Source organism: Ascaphus truei, chromosome 4 (assembly GCF_040206685.1).
Source record: "Ascaphus truei isolate aAscTru1 chromosome 4, aAscTru1.hap1, whole genome shotgun sequence".
NCBI classification, from domain to species: Eukaryota; Metazoa; Chordata; class Amphibia; order Anura; family Ascaphidae; genus Ascaphus; species Ascaphus truei.
In genome coordinates, this window is record NC_134486.1 from 383029553 (window position 1) to 383054517 (window position 24965).

General features: G+C 44.8%; 1 protein-coding gene across 2 annotated transcripts in view; it reads left to right on the plus strand.

Moving 5' to 3' along the window:
- KLHL29 (kelch like family member 29) overlaps positions 1–24965 on the plus strand; it is an 869600-nt gene that overhangs the window by 761048 nt on the left and 83587 nt on the right. For both annotated transcript variants that reach the window (XM_075598451.1, XM_075598452.1), the window contains one exon: positions 20701–20894. In XM_075598451.1, the coding sequence (XP_075454566.1) occupies positions 20701–20894 (194 nt within the window). The remainder of the gene's footprint in view (positions 1–20700; positions 20895–24965) is intronic.

A 24965-nucleotide genomic window follows, 5' to 3' on the forward strand; every position in this document is an offset into this window, starting at 1 on the left:
CTAGGCTCTCTCATTGGGAGCATAGGTTGAACATGATGCACATATGTACCTGATCTGCTATGTAACTATATAACATTGGTAATCAATGTCAAGCTGTAAGAAAATTGGGGAACTTACCCACCCTGGAGGAAGGCTGTCCTCGTCTTCAGGGCGGTAGCCCTCTGGAACCAATTCCAAAAAGGGCTGATATGGTATGGTAGAAATATTACCTTATCCTCCCCCATGCGACCTCGGTAATTAACGTGTCATTATACAGTAGTAGACTAGTATAACAATATCGCACCGGGGAAATTATTTCCGCCTAATGCCACTAAGGTGAATGTCATTAGTGTGCGCTAAACAGCTGATGTGAATTATTGAATGAGGTCTGGAGTGTTTAGAAGGGAGGATTATCTGAGCTTCCCAATTGGCTGATATTCATCTCTCTCTGCTTCCCAATATTCTGGTAATGGAATCTACAGGCTGCCATGTGCTTTTCTATTTGAGTTACTGTACAAAAATCCTGGCAAAATAAACTTAGTCACCAACCCTAAATGGTCAAAACACATAGCAATGAACTGCTCTGATCCCCTTTACTGTGCAATGCGTTGCAGGTAGGGTGACCAGATTTTCAAATGTAAAAACCGGGACACATTAAAAAATATTTCGAAAACAAATTAAAATCACAAACTGCCCCCATCTGTTTTTTTGGGTTGCCCCCCCCTCTCCCCTAGCCTCTCTCCTTCCCCTTGCCCCCGCATCCTCTCTCTCCTCCCCCATCTTCCCTCTCTTCCCCCATCCTCTCTCTCCCCCATCCTCTCTCTCTCCCATCCTCTCTCTCTCCAATCCTCTCTCTCTCCCATCCTCTCTCTCTCCCATCCTCTCTCTCTCCCATTCTCTCTCTCTCCCATCCTCTCTCTCTCCCATCCTCTCTCTCTCCCATCCTTTCTCCCCCATCCCCTCCCATATATACACACAAACTCTACACCACATACACTAATGTTACATGTTTGGTATGTGTGTAACACACACATACCATATACAAATATACATTTATATTCAACATATGCAAATACTAAATATACAATGTATACTGGAAATACACATACTGCATAAAACACGCATACTGTATGCATTACAAATACACACACTTACCAAAAACAGACACACACACTTACCAACACACACTAACACAGACCACACACACTTAGCAACACAGACACACATACACACACACCCCAACATAGATACACACACCAACACAAACGCGTACAGACACACACTTACACACTTACTAACACAGACACACACTTACCAACACAGACTCACACACACACACTTACCAGCTCAGATACACACACACAGACAGACACACATACTTACCAACACAGATACGCACACTTACCAACAGACACACACACACTTATCAACACAGACAGACACACACTCTTGCAAGACAGACAGACACACACCAAAACAGACACACACACACACACACTTACCAACAAACACACACACACACACACACACACATACACTTACCAACACAGATGCACACACACACCAACACACACACGGAACCGGGAGATCTAGAGAGGAGCAGCTATGGAGTGCTCTGCAGCACCACCTGCTGTCCAGAAGCTGCAGTGGTAAGCAGCCAGTCATCCCTGAGGGGTAAAATTGATAAGTGTAAATAAGCGCTAGTGTAATCAATGTTATGCAATAATGATGATGCAAACAAAAGAACAAAACCTGTGATACAGTCTTTGATGAAGGTAGTCCTTGAGCTGCCTTAGGGGTTGATCTGGGATCTTCCAACCAGATTTAGAAGATGTGTGTAGAATAACCTCTTATGGCGCTGAGGAAAAATGGATGGATTAGAGTCTTGTGCAGTAGTTTCTTCTTGTATGGATACCTCAGAGAGGGAGACAAGAGATATACAAGAAACACCACAATAGTGTATTACCCTTTAGACAATATAAGACGTGGTTATTAAAGTATAAAGAGCATTTAATGGTTAAAACAATTGTGTCTACAATTGGTATAAAACATATACTGGGTTAATAAACAGTAGATGAACTTCTGTTGAATAAATGAAAATGAAGGCTTCCAAGCGCTTGTGCTAAATGGAGCCGTGCTGCTCCGCCGATGGTAAAACTGAAATCCTACTCACCGTCCTTGAGTAGGACATGTGCAGTGGTACGGGGTCTTTTGCCAGGGATTGCCGCCTGCTGTGGGGTGCCGGACGTCCGTTCGTTAGGTGCGGTCAGATTTCCTGATATGCTCGTGGTCTCAATACCAGCCGAGTGAATTGCAAGCGTCTCCTCCGCTGACGTCACCGCCTGGTTGGTACAGCTACGGTGTCCCTGGATGACCACAAACCTTCCTACGCGTTTCAAAACTCCTATTCACGGGTTTCTTCTCCACCATTCCCTGACGAAGAAACCCGTGAATAGGAGTAGGATTTCAGTTTTACCATCGGCGGAGCAGCACAGCTTCATTTAGCACAAGCGCTTGGAAGCCTTCATTTTCATTTATTCAACAGAAGTTCATCTACTGTTTATTAACCCAGTATATGTTTTATACCAATTGTAGATACAATTGTTTTAACCATTAAATGCTCTTTATACTTTAATAACCACGTCTTATATTGTCTAAAGGGTAATACACTATTGTGGTGTTTCTTGTATATCTCTTGTCTCCCTCTCTGAGGTATCTATACAAGAAGAAATTTCTGCACAAGACTCTGTTCCATCCATTTTTCCTCAGCACCATAAGAGGTTATTCTACACACAGCCAGTCATCCCTGCTCTCCTCCCTCCTACCGGCAACAGCTGTTCTAGTGTGATCGTCTCCGAGCTCAGCAAGCATCCTCTGACCTCTTCCAACCTCTGCTCTCCTCCTACCCGCCCAATCCGGGAGGACACCTGGACAGCTCATTAATATCTGGGACTGTTCCCAGCTAAACCGGGACATTTTGACAATTATTGGGACACCTCGTTAAAAATCAACAGAAGAAAGAAGAGATGTCCTCTGGCGCGTAGACTCAGCACATCAATTAGATATGTGGAAGATAGGAAAAACAACAGTGTAATACTGAGCACAATTACCGGAGTGTCCAATTTGCTGTGTTAAGGACATAGTGATTTTCACCGGGCAACAGCATTTCTGGAGATAGCCGCCTAAATTTCCAAAGCAACGGTTATATATATATTTCTGTATTGGTGATTTTCACTGGTCAAAGGAGATGGGAATATCCTCTTTGGTCCCCCAGGTAATGATTAGATCTTAATAAAAATTGGAAGAAAAATACCATGGCATAATAATGTTTTATTAAAAATAGACTGGCATAAAAAATAAGTTGCACTCACAAATGCCTCTTTAAATATGCGAATATATAGCTTTCCAGCATATGACAGCTTCGATCTCCCTTCCTCCTGGTCTGAATGTGACCGGAGTCTGTGGAGTTCCTGTTCCTCATTGATGCTCCAAATCGCACTTTTTTGAGGAGGACACTTAATGTACCACAGTGATTTGACGCAGTTTACACTTATTACACTCCATTATTATTATTATTATTATTATTATTAAACGTTAGTGGTTAGCGCTGCTGTTTTATTTTTGACATTAAAAATCGGGACTGTCCCGGCTGAACCGGGACATCTGGTCACTGTAGTTGCAGGCCCCACTGACATCAAAAGGGTTAATATTGAAATGAAGACACAAAAGCACCGTTCAGCACATCTAGCTCGTTGATTTCCCCCATTTATTCAGAAATCACACATTGCATTGTACTTCCTACCACTATATAGTTCCCTAGTTCTTACAGCAATTATTGTTTTGTTTTAGGGGTGGGGGGTTTGGGAGGGAGGCTGGTTTTTGGTGGTGTGAACAGTGTCAAGTGTCCCAAACGGGAGCATTGCTCCAAAAACATGTGCAAATTGCATCGCTTTAACTGGTCAATGCAGCACGATTCCTCATCAATGTGTCGAAGTGCTTTACTTATTTGTTTGTGCCAAATTGGTCTACTTGCACCATGAGTGTTTTTCAGGAGTGGTTATGGGAGGAGTGAGGGGAGGACAGTCAGAGCAATGTGTTAATGACGTTAAAAACACTGCGCCTATAAGTGGTGCAGTTTTCCTCTATTGGCATCAAATAAATCCTCCCGAGTTTACGTGACGATATTCTCTTCTCACAAGAGATCTGTGAGGATGGGTGTGACAGGGTAAATAAAAGCCACCAGCTATATGCCTGGCAGACCTATGTTTAGTCTGCAGTGCAACAGTGACTAGGTTAACTTCAGCTGGGAACCTCAGGACAATTAGTTGGATCCCAGCTGCCTAATCAAGGTGTGTTAAAAACCCCAGGCTGTAGACACATGGTGCCTAGCTGTTCAGGAGAGAGGAGATTACTGATAGAAGGTCTGTCTACTGTATGCTATCTGAAGCAGGAAAATCCTCTGAAACTCTGGAGAGAGAACAGCTTGATACAAGGTCTGTTAGCAAAGTACATGGTTTATGAACTGTCTGTCTCCTGCATAGAAAAGAGTAGCTGTCTTATTTTTACTCTGTCTGATAAAGAGAAACTGTTTTGTCTGCTGAAGGAAAAGACATTTTTCTTTTGTTTGCTGATGAAAAGCTATTTTTGTTTTGTTTTGTGTGCTGTATAAAATAAGGCTAAATAAATATCCAAAGAACCTGCGTGTGTAGTTGCATTTACCCTGCAACAACGGGGAAAAACAAGTGTAATACGGTTCATATACTGTACGTTGCTTCCACAAATTGACACAAATGGAAATTGTTGCTGTGTGCTTCTGAGAAAATTGGACCATTTTCATACACATCCCATTTGTATTTTCCACCATCACTTCTTTTGCCGGGAGGCTTTTCTTTACATCTACGAGCCAAGGAGTGGCCAACTCCAGTGCTCAAGGGCCACCGTACTAGCTTATCAATAAATAAAGGCTTACCATCACTTCCCTACCCCTAGCCCCCCCCTCCCCTGCTTCAAGGCATATGTTTTTCTTCTGGCGCTACTTTTAATCCTGAAACAGGTTCGTCATTAAAGTTTAGTAGGCTCATTAAATAAATTGTTATTGGTATTCCTTTGGCAATTGCAGGAAAGCCTTCCAAAAACAGTTCTTGGAATAGAAATACATGCTCTTTATGCATTCCCATGTAGTTGAGCTCTACCCAGGGTGCGGGGAGGGGGGCTGGATGGGTGGTCGGATGCCGCCGGAGCTCCACGGCAGACCCAGTATGCAGGGGGCCGCTATTTTGGTTCTTGCGCATGCGCAGTGTAATGTTGCGGTGGCCATCTTGGAAACGGCTCTGCAAGGGACTACATGTCCCAGCATCCTAAGGGGCGAATGCAGGAAGGAGGAGAAGGTAGTTTGGTGTGAACGCCCCCCGCGCCAGTCTGCCGGAAGCAGCAAAGGGTAGAGGTAGTGTCCCGGGTGCCAGTAGCCCTGGGACTAGACCAGACTTCCCCAGCTAGGCCCTGAGCCCCTTCTAGTTTGTGTGTGCTGTATGGAAGGCCCCCAGATAGGGACATTTCCCCTTAGCGAACAGCAGTAGTACCACACAGGTGACCGGATGGCCACATGGTGCCCTGCGGCGTGGGACCAGGCCCAGAAGTCTCTGAAGGTGAGACACTCCAGCTGGAGCTCACCACACGCGGTGGACTTGGACAAGGTGTGAGAGGATTTATGTTGGAGGCCCCACACCGTGGGACCTTACTGCCCCTTTTATCTATCAGCGGTACCAGGGTAGAGGAGTGCCCAGGGAGGTAAAGTGCACCAACAGATCCACACAGGGGTAGCGCTACTCCATACACTTTGAGTGGGACTGCCTTATGGACGCCGGGTGTTTAGGTGCCCTCAGTACTTTGGGGGAACCACGCCAGGGTGTTGGGGTATTGTGTGGGTATCGCATTGGGGCATTATCGTTGTGGGCGTTATTGTATTGTTATTGCTATGTGTGTGCGTTAGTAAAACATTGTTATATACCTGTGTGTGTATTACTCTTCACTATAATTGGTTCCTGTGAGGGGTTATCCCGCTACGTTGGGATCCCGCATAGGTGGAGGCGCATTACCCAAGGAAGAAAGAGTTCACCCCAAGCTCCCGGTGACAAAGGATTAGGCCTCTTGTGAGCAAAACAGGTAATTAGCATGAGTAGTTCCCTTAGTCATAGGGAAAGGGGGCTACACACAATAATTAGAATGGGGTCTATTTATCAAGTAAAAGCTCCAGTAAAGGCTCGTCCCACGAACCTATCTGAACTCAAAATGTTTTTCGTGTTCCCTTTTTTCATTCTTATCACACTCTGCTTTTTTTTTGTTTTGGAAAATGACAGACATTTCTTATAGCTGTCTTATAACAGCCCTGATCATTGCAATTTCAGGATATATGGTATATTCTGTGATATGGGTTGTTTTTTTTGTTTTGTTTTTTTCACATCAAATTGTAACTTGTACTGTATTTGAAGCAACTAAAAATCAGGAGGACAAAGAGTTGGCAGAAGCTGATTATACTCTTTAGCACAACGAATGAATTACTATATATATACATGCATACACGTACATTTACTAATGGGATTCTATTGCACTCTACCCTGCTGCCCGGAAACCGTTCTCAAAAAAGTAGACTGAAAGAAAAAAAATCTATTTCACCTCTGTTACTGGTGTAGCCAGGTCCCCTCTGTTACTGGTGTAGCCAGGTCCCCTCTGTTACTGGTGTAGCCAGGTCCCCTCTGTTACTGGTGTAGCCAGGTCCCCTCTGTTACTGGTGTAGCCAGGTCCCCTCTGTTACTGGTGTAGCCAGGTCCCCTCTGTTACTGGTGTAGCCAGGTCCCCTCTGTTACTGGTGCAGCCAGGTCCCCTCTGTTACTGGTGCAACCAGGTCCCCTCTGTTACTGGTGTAGCCAGGTCCCCTCTGTTACTGGTGTAGCCAGGTCCCCTCTGTTTCAGGGATATTGTGGGGCTGCTTCTCTGGGACAAAATGATGTCACATAAATCACGTGCATAGTTAAGATCTACTTTCCAATATTATATTTAAATAGGGATCATCTCTGTTCTTATGAGAATCATCTCTGCGTATATATATATATATATATATATATATGTATATATGTAAATGTGTAGGGAAAAAAAGAGGAAAAGCGCCCGATCCATGTGTAAAATCCAATAACAAAGTTTTAATATCAATGAACAAGACGAATGCACACTTACACTGGCGACACACTTTATTCGAGCTCGGCTAGTCCCACGAATTCAGGTATACCCGGGTGTATTGAGGTTTGTGACTGTTTTCTGCCCGAGTGCATTGGGTTATTTTCCAGGCAGGGATTGAAGCATTTTATTCCCGCTGGCTGCAATACTGCACAGTATATATATATATATACTGCATTACAATTCATGAATTTATGCCATCTGGTAGACACGCGAAGCATTGCAGCCTATTAAATCCTAATCATTATCATTTAACAGATCAGCCGCCCGTCAGCCAGGCATGAACCCAGGCTGGGAAGGCAAACGCAACGGGGCTTGTCAGAGGTGAGGAGCGGCGCATTCCAGGTATCTGCCAGGTACATACTAGGTATTTGCTCGAATAAAGTGTGTCGGTGCAGTACAATTTGTCAATGCAAAATAAGCATTGTATGGGTAAACCCATGCGCCAACAAGTAGCCTGCTCGCCGACTGCTTGCTCCGTCACATCAGACCTCACTGCTGCTGGTGTCACTCGGTAGATCGTCCCTCCGGCAACCCAAAAGAGCAGCCTGTGGTTCCTAGCAAGTTCAGTCAGTATTGCATAATGCGTGCGACTCAGGAATGTCTTCCCCTTCCTGGCAATTGGCGTATGAGCTACTCCACCACCGTAGCTCAGTTAGACCACGTGACCCTACGCGTTTCTTCCAATACAACGGATTTCATCAGGGGATGACGTGTACTTTCAATAGGTTGCTATTTAAAAGTCTTTCTGTCCAATCACAGCATGAATAAATCCAATCCTGACTAAATTGGGTCATCTGTGTTGACCCTACTAATTCAAATATCCAGCTATATACTAGATGTCTAGTTAAATTACTATGTACAATAAAACTAAATCGAAGAAAAGATGAGATCAATATACAGTATATAGGATAATTGCAAATACAAATAAAAGTTACAATCATTGATTAACAGACAACTGCAACTTTACAAACAGTTCCTTATAGATTTTGAAAAACAAATTTGTCAATATATAGGTATATATGTACTTAACAACCCCTAACAAATATAGATTAATAGCCACATATATATATATGTGTATACATTTAATCACATCCTCTCTATTATATGCATCTGCGGAGACGTCAGAGATGCTGATAAACTATCAATAATAAATCATTTTTTTCCCTTTTAATTAAAAACATATACATTTTTCTATTGCATTCAATCTATATTAATAGCAATAAATGTTGTGTACATCAATATAACCAATAAAGTAATTGGATGTATAAGAAACACAATTTTTTGTGTCATAAGAGATAGGCTTGATAGGGTAGTATAGATATAATGTATTGAATTAATTAATTAAAATTGATATTAATAATAAACAAATATTAATAAAATAGTATATGATATATGCTAAATTGCAAATTGATTTATAGAAATTTTCCATAAAATCAATTCTAAATATTAACATATTTGAATACTGTAAAAAGAAGAAAAAATAAAGTTGAATAATGAAAAATAATTAATACCAGTATAATTAAATTAGAAACATGACATACAAGAACAAATGATTTAACCATAATGGAACTAGAAATAACAAATTGGGTAGACCAAAATAACTATCCCAATCGGAAAAGCTATACAGAAATAAACAAGAATATCATTGATGATTTGTAGGTATCAACAATAGTAAAGCATAAGAATACAAAATGGACTATACCATGAGACATGTTGAGACAATATCAGTGGATTAACCTCAATGTGATTTATATAAATCCCTAAATAACTATACTATAGTGTATTGAAGAATGGTATGCACCTCTGGTAAACACACCATTATCTTGTGAATGTATAAAGTAATCTAATTAAGAACATATGAAATTAGATAGAAAAAAACATAAATACTAATGATATAGTATGATAAATATCATTAGCTAGACCACTAAGACTTATAAACCCATTGGAGGGACCGCCAAAGAAAAGAAGAGAACAAACCGCAAAGTCAAGTGGTTTTATATATATTTTTATTGTATTTTGCATATTTTTATTTTTTTACATTTTTTACTCACATTCTATTATATATTCACCATCAGAGTTCTTACACCACAATTATCCTGTATATAATAATTATTACAGGTTATCTGTGTTGACTATTTTTGGTGATTTGTTTGTTACTGGGAGTCTGCTGTGTGGCTGGTCACTATCATAGGCGCTGTCTAATTATATATATTCACTATATGTAAATGTGTGTGTGTATATATATATATATACACACATACATACATGAATACTGTACATACAGTGCTTATTTTCTAGAAAACATTGTTGTGAGGATGGAACTGGAGGGGGGGGTTAATCTTGGGCATGCACAATAACATACACATTTATTCACATTTCAAAATCGTTTTGGATCTATGTTATTATTTTTGTAAACAATAATTATCACAGTCTAATTGTTTTATAAAACGTAAAAATGTAAAAATGATCTCTTTTCAATTATCACAATAATTTTACAAAAGTTACCACGTGGACTGTGAAGAAAGGTACAGGAACTAACTGCGTTCCACAGTGTCGTCCGTCCCCCCCCAAACCAAAAAAGCCCTGTGTGTGTGTGTCTGTGTGTGTGTATCTATCGATAGATAGATAGATAGATAGATAGATAGATAGATAGATAGATAGATAGATAGATAGATAGACACACACAGACACACACACAAAGGGTCTATATAACTACACACACATAGAAACATGCCTCTCTCTTTTTTTCAAATATATATTCTTGCTATAACAACCCTTTGTGAAACTAGAAATTGAAAAGAATAGGCCATTACATAAATATATTTGACAGCTAAAAGCATAATAATGTTCTACTGTCTCCCAGGCTCATTTTGCAGGAGCTCTTTGAATCCCTGCCACACGCTCTCTCTCTCTCTCTCTCTCTCTCTCTCTCTCTCTCTCTCTCTCTCTCTCTCTCTCTCTAAGTAAAAAAACACTGCGCCTGAACTGTGCATTGACATTGTCTAAAATGAATCTCCATCTACGCTTTATTAACTGTACATCTTTACAGCCACCAGCCTAATCAAATCAGAGACCGATCACCGCAAAACTAATTTAGCGCTCTGGTGGCGTATTTTGATCCATCGTACAGCTAGAGAATGGATGCTGCGTTAAAACCATTTGCCAATTGAAAATTAATTTTGAGTTCTTCGGCAGTCTGCAGAAGCCCGATTACTTTCTGTGACTCACACACGCTAACATCTGCAATCCTGGAAAAGTTTGCAACACAGTGCTACACCTGGAAGGGTGTAACACTGCATTTAATCTCAGAACCATGTTAGTATATCGCATTTCCATTTTATAATTATTTACGGATGTCTGCTTTTGCCAAATAATTGATGTCAAGTGACATGTTTTGAACTTTGCATCCATCTCTAAATCCGTTTCATTTGGATTTTACCAACCCAATGCCTGCAATATGGGAAGTATGGGGAAGGTGCTCATATTAAAATAAGATGTATCAGAGAGGTGCACATGTTATAACGAGATGTATCAGAGAGGTGTATATATTATAACGGGATGTATCAGAGAGGTGTATATATTATAACGGGATGTATCACACAGGTGCACATGTTATAACGGGATGTATCAGACAGGTGCACATGTTATAACGGGATGTATCAGACAGGTGCACATGTTATAACAGGATATATCAGACAGGTGCACATGTTATAACGGGATGTATCAGACAGGTGCACATGTTATAACGGGATGTATCACACAGGTGCACATATTATAACGGGATGTATCAGACAGGTGCACATGTTATAACTGGATGTATCAGACAGGTGCACATGTTATAACTGGATGTATCACACAGGTGCACATGTTATAACTGGATGTATCACACAGGTGCACATATTATAACAGGATGTATCAGACAGGTGCACATGTTATAACGAGATCTATCACACAGGTGCACATATTATAACGGGATGTATCAGACAGGTGCACATGTTATAACTGGATGTATCAGACAGGTGCACATGTTATAACGGGATGTATCAGACAGGTGCACATATTATAACTGGATGTATCAGACAGGTGCACATGTTATAACGGGATGTATCACACAGGTGCACATGTTATAACGGGATGTATCAGACAGGTGCACATGTTATAACGGGATGTATCACACAGGTGCACATGTTATAACGGAATGTATCAGACAGGTGCACATGTTATAACGGGATGTATCAGACAGGTGCACATGTTACAACTGGATGTATCACACAGGTGCACATGTTATAACTGGATGTATCAGACAGGTGCACATGTTATAACGGGATGTATCAGACAGGTGCACATGTTATAACTGGATGTATCACACAGGTGCACATGTTATAACGGAATGTATCAGACAGGTGCACATGTTATAACGGGATGTATCACACAGGTGCACATGTTATAACTGGATGTATCAGACAGGTGCACATGTTATAACTGGATGTATCAGACAGGTGCACATGTTATAACGGGATGTATCAGACAGGTGCACATGTTATAACTAGATGTATCACACAGGTGCACATGTTATAACGGGATGTATCAGACAGGTGTATATGTTATAACGGGATGTATCAGACAGGTGCACATATTATAACGGGATGTATCACACAGGTGCACATGTTATAACGGGATGTATCAGACAGGTGTATATGTTATAACGGGATGTATCAGAGAGGTGTATATTATAACGGGATGTATCAGAGAGGTGTATATGTTATAACGGGATGTATCAGAGAGGTGTATATATTATAACGGGATGTATCAGACAGGTGCACATGTTATAACGGGATGTATCAGACAGGTGCACATGTTATAACGGGATGTATCACACAGGTGCACATGTTATAACGGGATGTATCAGACAGGTGCACATATTATAACGGGATGTATCAGAGAGGTGCACATGTTATAACGGGATGTATCAGACAGGCAGACAGGTGTATATATTATAACGGAATGTGTCAGGCAGGTGCACATGTTATAACGAGATGTATCAGAGAGGTGTATATATTATAACGGGATGTATCAGACAGGTGCACATGTTATAACGGGATGTATCAGACAGGTGCACATGTTATAACGGGATGTATCAGACAGGTGCACATGTTATAACGGGATGTATCAGACAGGTACACATGTTATAACGGGATGTATTACACAGGTGCACATGTTATAACTGGATGTATCAGAGAGGTGCACATGTTATAACTGGATGTATCAGACAGGTGCACATGTTATAACGGGATGTATCAGACAGGTGCACATGTTATAACAGGATGTATCACACAGGTGCACATGTTATAACTGGATGTATCAGAGAGGTGCACATGTTATAACTGGATGTATCAGACAGGTGCACATGTTATAACGGGATGTATCAGACAGGTGCACATGTTATAACGGGATGTATCACACAGGTGCACATGTTATAACTGGATGTATCAGACAGGTGCACATATTATAACGAGATGTATCACACAGGTGCACATGTTATAACGGGATGTATCACACAGGTGCACATATTATAACTGGATGTATCACACAGGTGCACATGTTATAACGGGATGTATCAGACAGGTGCACATGTTATAACTGGATGTATCACACAGGTGCACATGTTATAACGGGATGTATCAGACAGGTGCATATGTTATAACGGGTTGTATCAGACAGGTGCACATATTATAACGGGATGTATCACACAGGTGCACATGTTATAACGGGATGTATCAGACAGGTGCACATGTTATAACGGGATGTATCAGACAGGTGCACATGTTATAACGGGATGTATCACACAGGTGCACATGTTATAACGGGATGTATCAGACAGGTGCACATGTTATAACGGGATGTATCAGACAGGTGCACATGTTATAACGGGATGTATCAGACAGGTGCACATGTTATAACGGGATGTATCAGACAGGTGCACATGTTATAACGGGATGTATCAGACAGGTGCACATGTTATAACGGGATGTATCAGACAGGTGCACATGTTATAACGGGATGTATCAGAGATGTGCACATGTTATAACGGGATGTATCAGACAGGTGCACATGTTATAACGGGATGTATCACACAGGTGCACATGTTATAACGGGATGTATCAGATAGGTGCACATGTTATAACGGGATGTATCAGACAGGTGCACATGTTATAACGGGATGTATCACACAGGTGCACATGTTATAACGGGATGTATCAGACAGGTGCACATGTTATAACGGGATGTATCACACAGGTGCACATGTTATAACGGGATGTATCAGACAGGTGCACATGTTATAACGGGATGTATCACACAGGTGCACATGTTATAACGGGATGTATCAGACAGGTGCACATGTTATAACGGGATGTATCACACAGGTGCACATGTTATAACGGGATGTATCAGACAGGTGCACATGTTATAACGGGATGTATCACACAGGTGCACATGTTATAACTGGATGTATCAGACAGGTGCACATGTTATAACGGGATGTATCAGACAGGTGTATATATTATAACGGGATGTATCACACAGGTGCACATGTTATAACGGGATGTATCACACAGGTGCACATGTTATAACGCGATGTATCAGACAGGTGCACATGTTATAACGGGATATATCAGACAGGTGCACATATTATAACGGGATGTATCAGACAGGTGCACATGTTATGACGGGATGTATCAGACAGTTGCACATGTTATAATGGGATGTATCAGACAGGTGCACATGTTATAACGGGATGTATCAGACAGGTGCACATGTTATAACGGGATGTATCAGACAGGTGCACATGTTATAACGGGATGTATCAGACAGGTGCACATGTTATGACAGGATGTATCACACAGGTGCACATGTTATAACGGGATGTATCAGACAGGTGCACATGTTATAACGGGATGTATCAGACAGGTGCACATGTTATAACGGGATGTATCAGACAGGTGCACATGTTATAACGGGATGTATCACACAGGTGCACATGTTATAACGGGATGTATCACACAGGTGCACATGTTATAACGGGATGTATCACACAGGTGCACATGTTATAACGGGATATATCACACAGGTGCACATGTTATAACGGGATGTATCAGACAGGTGCACATGTTATAACGGGATGTATCAGACAGGTGCACATGTTATAACGGGATGTATCAGACAGGCGCACATGTTATAACGGGATGTATCAGACAGGTGCACATGTTATAACTGGATGTATCACACAGGTGCACATGTTATAACGGGATGTATCAGACAGGTGCACATGTTATAACGGGATGAATCAGACAGGTGCACATGTTATAACTGGATGTATCACACAGGTGCACATGTTATAACGGGATGTATCAGACAGGTGCACATGTTATAACGGGATGTATCAGACAGGTGCACATGTTATAACGGGATGTATCAGACAGGTGCACATGTTATAACGGGATGTATCACACAGGTGCACATGTTATAACGGGATGTATCAGACAGGTGCACATGTTATAACGGGGTGTATCAGACAGGTGCACATGTTATAACTGGATGTATCACACAGGTGCACATGTTATAACGGGATGTATCACACAGGCGCACATGTTATAACGGGATGTATCAGACAGGTGCACATGTTATAACGGGATGTATCAGACAGGCGCACATGTTATAACGGGATGTATCAGACAGGTGCACATGTTATAACTGGATGTATCACACAGGTGCACATGTTATAACGGGATGTATCAGACAGGTGCACATGTTATAACGGGATGTATCAGACAGGTGCACATGTTATAACTGGATGTATCACACAGGTGCACATGTTATAACGGGATGTATCAGACAGGTGCACATGTTATAACGGGATGTATCAGACAGGTGCACATGTTATAACTGGATGTATCACACAGGTGCACATGTTATAACTGGATGTATCACACAGGCGCACATGTTATAACGGGATGTATCAGACAGGTGCACATGTTATAACGGGATGTATCACACAGGAGCACATGTTATAACGGGATGTATCAGACAGGTGCACATGTTATAACGGGATGTATCACACAGGTGCACATATTATAACGGGATGTATCAGACAGGCGCACATGTTATAACGGGATGTATCACACAGGTGCACATGTTATAACGGGATGTATCAGAGAGGTGCACATATTATAACGGGATGTATCAGACAGGTGTATATATTATAACGGGATGTATCAGAGAGGTGCACATGTTATAACGGGATGTATCAGACAGGTGCACATGTTATAACGCGATGTATCAGACAGGTGCACATATTATAACGGGATGTATCAGACAGGTGTATATATTATAACGGGATGTATCACACAGGTGCACATATTATAACGGGATGTATCAGACAGGTGTATATATTATAACGGGATGTATCAGACAGGTGTATATATTATAACAGGATGTATCACACAGGTGCACATGTTATAACGGGATGTATCAGACAGGTGCACATGTTATAACTGGATGTATCAGACAGGTGTATATATTATAACGGGATGTATCAGACAGGTGCACATGTTATAACGGGATGTATCAGACAGGCGCACATGTTATAACGGGATGTATCACACAGGTGCACATGTTATAACTGGATGTATCAGACAGGTGTATATATTATAACGGGATGTATCAGACAGGTGCACATGTTATAACGGGATGTATCACACAGGTGCACATGTTATAACGGGATGTATCAGACAGGTGCACATGTTATAACGGGATGTATCAGACAGGTGCACATGTTATAACGGGATGTATCAGAGAGGTGCACATGTTATAACGTGATGTATCAGACAGGTGCACATGTTATAATGGGATGTATCAGACAGGTGCACATGTTATAACGGGATGTATCACACAGGTGCACATGTTATAACGGGATGTATCACACAGGTGCACATGTTATAACGGGATGTATCACACAGTTGCACATGTTATAACGGGATGTATCAGACAGGTGCACATATTATAACGGGATGTATCAGACAGGTGTATATATTATAACGGGATGTATCACACAGGTGCACATATTATAACGGGATGTATCAGACAGGTGTATATATTATAACGGGATGTATCAGACAGGTGTATATATTATAACAGGATGTATCACACAGGTGCACATGTTATAACGGGATGTATCAGACAGGTGCACATGTTATAACTGGATGTATCAGACAGGTGTATATATTATAACGGGATGTATCAGACAGGTGTATATATTATAACGGGATGTATCAGAGAGGTGCACATGTTATAACGGGATGTATCAGACAGGTGCACATGTTATAACGCGATGTATCAGACAGGTGCACATATTATAACGGGATGTATCAGACAGGTGTATATATTATAACGGGATGTATCACACAGGTGCACATATTATAACGGGATGTATCAGACAGGTGTATATATTATAACGGGATGTATCAGACAGGTGTATATATTATAACAGGATGTATCACACAGGTGCACATGTTATAACGGGATGTATCAGACAGGTGCACATGTTATAACTGGATGTATCAGACAGGTGTATATATTATAACGGGATGTATCAGACAGGTGCACATGTTATAACGGGATGTATCAGACAGGCGCACATGTTATAACGGGATGTATCACACAGGTGCACATGTTATAACTGGATGTATCAGACAGGTGTATATATTATAACGGGATGTATCAGACAGGTGCACATGTTATAACGGGATGTATCACACAGGTGCACATGTTATAACGGGATGTATCAGACAGGTGCACATGTTATAACGGGATGTATCAGACAGGTGCACATGTTATAACGGGATGTATCAGAGAGGTGCACATGTTATAACGTGATGTATCAGACAGGTGCACATGTTATAATGGGATGTATCAGACAGGTGCACATGTTATAACGGGATGTATCACACAGGTGCACATGTTATAACGGGATGTATCACACAGGTGCACATGTTATAACGGGATGTATCACACAGTTGCACATGTTATAACGGGATGTATCAGACAGGTGCACATATTATAACGGGATGTATCAGACAGGTGTATATATTATAACGGGATGTATCACACAGGTGCACATATTATAACGGGATGTATCAGACAGGTGTATATATTATAACGGGATGTATCAGACAGGTGTATATATTATAACAGGATGTATCACACAGGTGCACATGTTATAACGGGATGTATCAGACAGGTGCACATGTTATAACTGGATGTATCAGACAGGTGTATATATTATAACGGGATGTATCAGACAGGTGCACATGTTATAACGGGATGTATCAGACAGGCGCACATGTTATAACGGGATGTATCACACAGGTGCACATGTTATAACTGGATGTATCAGACAGGTGTATATATTATAACGGGATGTATCAGACAGGTGCACATGTTATAACGGGATGTATCACACAGGTGCACATGTTATAACGGGATGTATCAGACAGGTGCACATGTTATAACGGGATGTATCAGACAGGTGCACATGTTATAACGGGATGTATCAGAGAGGTGCACATGTTATAACGTGATGTATCAGACAGGTGCACATGTTATAATGGGATGTATCAGACAGGTGCACATGTTATAACGGGATGTATCACACAGGTGCACATGTTATAACGGGATGTATCACACAGGTGCACATGTTATAACGGGATGTATCACACAGTTGCACATGTTATAACGGGGTGTATCAGACAGGTGTACATGTTATAATGGGATGTATCAGACAGGTGCACATGTTATAACGGGATGTATCAGACAGGTGCACATGTTATAACGGGATGTATCAGACAGGTGCACATGTTATAACGGGGTGTATCAGACAGGTGTACATGTTATAATGGGATGTATCAGACAGGTGCACATGTTATAACGGGATGTATCAGACAGGTGCACATTTTATGACGGGATGTATCAGACAGGTGCACATGTTATAACGGGGTGTATCAGACAGGTGTATATATTGGCACACTGGTATTGTGCCAATGCAGGTCACGGAGAAAATCAAAATATCACATTTGCAGCACCCATGTTACATAGAGAAAATGCATGTTAGATGTTATTTCTGATAGTGCCAACTGTGCCTCTACATAAGAAAAGCAGCAGTTCAATTACTGAAAAGAGGCAGCCATTTAGCAGATCTGACAGAAAATGTATTTTTCACCCCACGTAAGAAGGATTTGGCCCTCTTGGTGACACAGCTTACACTCGCCAATTAATAGGCGGGTAAAAGAGCGATCATGTTGTATTATTTGCTGTAATCTGATGAGTTCCCCTCTGTCGAAGTAAAATAAGTGTTGTTCTTCCATTGTGGCTGTTGGATAGTTGCCTTATTGATTTCCACGAAGGGAGCAAGACAGAGCACAAAAAGGTCAGTTGCGTTCACGGAGTGACTCTGGGCTGAAAGAGACGTGCTGTGCATATGATTAACTGGCCAATTCACAGGAGCTGCTTTGATTTGGGCTGGCTATTCTCAGTTTGAGACACGTGGGCAAGGAGTGGATCAAATTAAACAAGTAAGCAATGAGACCAAAGAAATCGAGCCCTGTGGGCGGAGATTCAGTAAGGTCCGTTGCAGTTTACCACAGCCGATCTGCCATTAAAGGGGCAATCCCTCTTAGGACCAAAGTGAATGAATTCCACTGACATGCTTAAGGGGTCTCATGTGGGTAATTGATCATTTTGTTTACCCAAATCAGATACCTACTGTATACAGTAAGTATTTAAAAATATATTTTTTTCAAACTTAGACTTGGGAGGGGTTTGGTTTCCTCTGGCTGCTTCCTGTGTGTGATGCCATTGTGTGATCAGCAAGTGTTTCTACAGCTAGAGGTCCCCTCCCCACCTTCCCTTATCTTTATTGGCTCTCTGCTAAGGACATGGTGGGATAACGCAGGGCGGGCTGGGAGGTTTGCAGGGCTCAGAGTAGTGATACGTGCGGGGCCTCGGCTCTTAACTTCTCCGGCGCCATCGCCTCCCGGCATCTCATCGCCTCCCGGCATCTCCCCCCTGTATGGTCTTGCCATAATGGCTCCGCGACGTCAAATGTCGCGTTGCCATGACAATGGGTTGCCATTTGACAGTGTGATGCTGTCATGGCAGTGTGGAGCCCCATGGCGCCCCGTTGTCATGGCAACGCAATGCCACTTGACGTCGCAGGACCGTACAGGGGGAGATGCCAGGAGGAAAAGGTAATACCCCGCGCTCTACCCCTGTCAATCAGTTTAATTGTTGTGGTGAAGAGAGCGGGGCTCGGTGCAGTGGCACCGACTGCACCGCCATCACGCCGGACCTGGGGATAAGAGTAAAGAAAACACCTTACTGACAAACACTTCCCCATTCAGAGGACCCTAAGAAATTCAGCTATCCAAATGTGTAAGTTTGCATCGTCAATTGCCATTCCAAGTCAGTGGAAATTAATGCCTGATTGGATGCATTTCCTTGCAACGACCCTTAGTGAATCCCCACCTCTGAATGAAAAAAAAATCAGCTGGGTGCAATCCTACTGCAGTTCAGCCACAACTGCTGTGAGATACACACAAAAAAAATAATACAAGATAATTAGAGAGGGTTGGGGTTCCTTACAATGCATCTGATCTCAGACGCGCTATTAGAGAGGGTTGGGGTTCCTTACAATGCATGTGATCTCAGATGCGCTATTAGAGAGGGTTGGGGTTCCTTACAATGCATCTGATCTCAGACGCGCTATTAGAGAGGCTTGGGGTTCCTTACAATGCATCTGATCTCAGACGCGCTATTAGAGAGGGTTGGGGTTCCGCAGAATTTCACATTTTAATTATAGGGTTCCTTAACAACAACAAATACGTTTGTAAACCACTGGTCTATGTAATAGTAAATGTGTTTCGTTCCAGTAGATGTGGTAGGTGCAAATATAGGCAGCAGGATTTCAGAATGTTACAGTTACACACAAACGAAAAGCACTCCGTCACTAAACTCTAATGGTTATCAAGGGGCGCCTTGTATGTGAAATACTGTTAATAGGAAACAGCTTGCTGGTGAGTGAAGAGTTGCTGTCCCTATTCTGGTTTAATATATTCATTTTCCCGAGTGCCTGTATATCCATTACTTTTTATTAGCAAGTATTCTTTTTTTAACGGACACAAGGGATATCTACAGGGGTAGAATAAGTGCTATGCTTTGGTATATTGTATAACAAAAGGACCGCAGAAGTACACCAAACAGCCTTTTTTTCTGCTGTCAGTTTCTATATGTGCATATTTAATGGAAACATTTCATCCTCAAAATCAAAACGGACCTGTAGGAAATTGTTGTAATCCTCTATGGCAGCATTGGGATTCAGTGTAACAGTAAAACAATGCGATTCCAATACATGTGTGCTCTTTACTTCCTTCCTAGGTATGATACCATCATCAACCAGTGGGAAACGGTAGCTCCTCTTCCGAAACCGGTGCACTCGGCGGCCGCGACGGTCTGTGGAGGCAAGATCTACGTGTTTGGAGGGGTGAATGATGCGGGGAGAGCAGCGGGAGTGCTACAGTCCTACGTACCGCAGACAAACACGTGGAGCTTTATAGAGTCACCCATGATAGGTAAGAGTCCAATGTTGGTGGGAATGGGATATACCATTTCAGGCCGGAGGTTTTACCCCTTTCACTGCAGGAACCGACCGTGTGCATCTTCCATGCTTTGCAAACCCCGCTGTTAAGACGTTGTAAAAATAAGGACCAGGTTTAGTAATAATACAAAAGGATGAGTTTGCTTTCGAAACAAATCAGTACCTGGAAAGGCTTGTCCTACTGTAGCAACGTCATGCAGATTCTGTTGCAGCGAAGGGGATGGCATTATAAGAATCTTGGGGGGTTCTGGGGAATCTGGACACTATTTAAGGATGGCTTTGTTATTTGTTCTGTATCCCTGCCGAAGGTGCTTCTCACCGAAACGTTGGATATTTCTGATAATTCCAGTCATTAAAATGACTTTTTGTTGCAGTAGTTCTATTTTCAGTATTTTTTGGGTGTGCTTGGCTCCCTCGATTTGATTGTAAGAATAGGAAATGTTTAATGAGCCGAAACAGCAGAATATTAATAACATCCAGTCGCAATAGAGTTGAAATTATACGAAGAACACATTTTATATAATAAGAAGCATTCTGATAAAAAAAAATTACAAAAAAGTAAATGTGTGCGTTTGTGATGATATATGTATGAGGAAATTCACAATGGGGGCTTTATTTAATGAGCGCTTTATTTAATGAGCGCAGCAAATAATTCTTTTTAATCCATATTTCCTGGCATGAAAAAGTGCTCATGGAGTCCCATTAAAAGGAAAAGTATGAATAGGTTGCTGAAGACCCAGAACAGGTATTTTGCGGTGTGTGTGTGTGTGTGTAGTTGTGACTGGAGATGGTTAGAGTTGGCTGCGACATCAGCATATCTTCGCAAGTTCAAATCTTCGCCGACGCGTTTTACATTCAGAAAATCCCACTGCTTTTTACATTTTTTATTTCGTTCGCGCAAACTTTAGTTTCTGTGCAAAACAAACCTTTTAAAGGTTCGCTGAGACTATTGTGCGGATTTGTGCGCAAAAACTGTGCTTAGGTCTGTGATGATTAACAAAGGTCTGCAAGAATGTGGGGCGAGCTTCAATAAGTTCCCTCGTTTCCAATTTTAACCAAGAAGCACTCCCAGTTCCCAGCGCTCTGCACTCCAAGTCCCCAGCGCTCTGCACTCCCAGACCCCAGCGCTCTGCACTCCCAGTCCCCAGCGCTCTGCACTCCCAGTCCCCAGCGCTCTGCACTCCCAGTCCCCAGCGCTCTGCTCTCCCAGTCCCCAGCGCTCTGCACTCCCAGTCCCCAGCGCTCTGCACTCCCAGTCCCCAGCGCTCTGCACTCCCAGTCCCCGGTGCTCTGCACTCCCAGTCCCCAGCGCTCTGCACTCCCAGTCCCCAGCGCTCTGCACTCCCAGCGCTCTGCACTCCCAGTCCCCAGCGCTCTGCACTCCCAGTCCCAGCACTCTGCACTCCCAGTCCCCAGCGCTCTGCACTCCCAGACCCCAGCGCTCTGCGCTCCCAGTCCCCGGCGCTCTGCACTCCCAGTCCCCAGCGCTCTGCACTCCCAGTCCCCGGCGCTCTGCACTCCCAGTCCCCAGCGCTCTGCACACCCAGTCCCCAGCGCTCTGCACTCCCAGTCCCCAGCGCTCTGCACTCCCAGTCCCCAGCGCTCTGCGCTCCCAGTGCTCTGCACTCCCAGTCCCCAGCGCTCTGCACTCCCAGTCCCCAGCGCTCTGCGCTCCCAGTCCCCAGCGCTCTGCGCTCCCAGTCCCCAGTGCTCTGCACTCCCAGTCCCCAGTGCTCTGCACTCCCAGCGCTCTGCACTCCCAGTCCCCAGCGCTCTGCACTCCCAGTCCCCAGCGCTCTGCACTTCCAGTCCCCAGCGCTCTGCGCTCCCAGTCCCCGCGCTCTGCACTCCCAGCGCTCTGCACTCCCAGCGCTCTGCACTCCCAGCGCTCTGCACTCCCAGCGCTCTGCACTCCCAGTACCCAGCGCTCTGCACTCCCAGTCCCCAGCGCTCTGCACTCCCAGCACTCAGCACTCCCAGTCCCCAGCGCTCTGCACTCCCAGTCCCCAGCGCTCTGCACTCCCAGTCCCCGGCGTTCTGCACTCCCAGTCCCCGGCGTTCTGCACTCCCAGTCCCCAGCGCTCTGCACTCCCAGTCCCCAGCGCTCTGCACTCCCAGTCCCCAGCGCTCTGCACTCCCAGTCCCCAGCGCTCTGCACTCCCAGTCCCCAGCGCTCTGCACTCCCAGTCCCCAGCGCTCTGCACCTCAGTGCCCGGCGCTCTGCACTCCCAGTCCCCGGCGCTCTGCACTCCCAGTCCCCAGCGCTCTGCACTCCCAGTCCCCAGCCCTCTGCACTCCCAGTCCCCAGCGCTCTGCACTCCCAGTCCCCAGCGCTCTGCACTCCCAGTCCCCAGCGCTCTGCACTTCCAGTACCCTGCGCTCCAAGTACCCAGCGCTCTGTGCTCCCAGCGCTCTGCATTCTCAGTCCCCAGTGCTCTGCATTTCCAGTCCCCAGTGCTCTGCACTCCCAGTCCTCAGTGCTCTGCACTTCCAGTCCCCTGCACTCCCAGCACTCTGCACTCCCATTCTCCAAGGTCTGCCCTCCCAGTCCCCAGCGCTCCCAGTCCCCAGTGCTCTGCACTCCCAGTCCCCTGCACTCCAAGCGCTCTGCACTCCCAGTCCACAGTGCTCTGTACTTCCAGTCTCCAGCGCTCTGCACCCCCAGTGCTCTGCCCTCCCAGTCGCCAGCGCTCTGCACTAACAGTCGCCAGCGCTCTGCACTCTCAATTCCCAGCGCACTGCACTTCCAGCACTCTGCACTCCCAGCCTCCAGCGCTCTGCACTCCCAGCCTCCAGCGCTCTGCACTCCCAGCCTCCAGCGCTCTGCACTCCGATCCTCCAGCACTCTGCACTCCCAGCGCTCTGCACTCCCAGCTTCCTGCGCTCTGCACTCCCGGCCCACAGCGCTCTGCACTCCCAGCCCCCAGCACTCTGCACTCCCAGCGCTCTGCACTCCCAGCTTCCAGCGCTCTGCACTCCCGGCCCACAGCGCTCTGCACTCCCAGCCCCCAGCACTCTGCACTCCCGGCCACCAGTGCTCTGCACTCCCGGCCACCAGTGCTTTGCACTCCCGGCCACCAGTGCTCTGCACTCTTTTCTCCCAGCGCTCTGCACTCCCAGTCCACAGTGCTCTGTACTTCCAGTCTCCAGCACTCTGCACACCCAGCGCTCTGCACTCAATCCCCAGCGCTCTGCTCTCCCAGTCCCCAGCGCTCTGCACTCCCAGTCCCCAGCGCTCTGCACTCCCAGTCCCCAGCGCCCTGCACTCCCAGTCCCCGGCGCTCTGCACTCCCAGTCCCCGGCACTATGCACTCCCAGTCCCCAGCGCTCTGCACTCCCAGTCCCCAGCGCTCTGTACTCCCAGTCCCCAGCGCTCTGCACTCCCAGTCCCCAGCGCTCTGTACTCCCAGTCCCCAGCGCCCTGCACTCCCAGTCCCCAGCGCTCTGCACTCCCAGTCCCCGGCACTCTGCACTCCCAGTCCCCAGCGCTCTGCACTCCCAGTCCCCAGCGCTCTGCTCTCCCAGTCCCCAGCGCTCTGCACTCCCAGTCCCCAGCGCTCTGCACTCCCAGTCCCCAGCGCTCTGCACTCCCAGTCCCCAGCGCTCTGCACTCCCAGTCCCCAGCGCTCTGCACTCCCAGTCCCCAGCGCTCTGCACCTCAGTGCCCGGCGCTCTGCACTCCCAGTCCCCGGCGCTCTGCACTCCCAGTCTCCAGCGCTCTGCACTCCCAGTCCCCAGCCCTCTGCACTCCCAGTCCCCAGCGCTCTGCACTCCCAGTCCCCAGCGCTCTACACTTCCAGTCCCCTGCGCTCCAAGTACCCAGCGCTCTGCGCTCCCAGCGCTCTGCATTCTCAGTCCCCAGTGCTCTGCATTTCCAGTCCCCAGTGCTCTGCACTCCCAGTCCTCAGTGCTCTGCACTTCCAGTCCCCTGCACTCCCAGCACTCTGCACTCCCATTCTCCAAGGTCTGCCCTCCCAGTCCCCAGCGCTCCCAGTCCCCAGTGCTCTGCACTCCCAGTCCCCTGCACTCCAAGCGCTCTGCACTC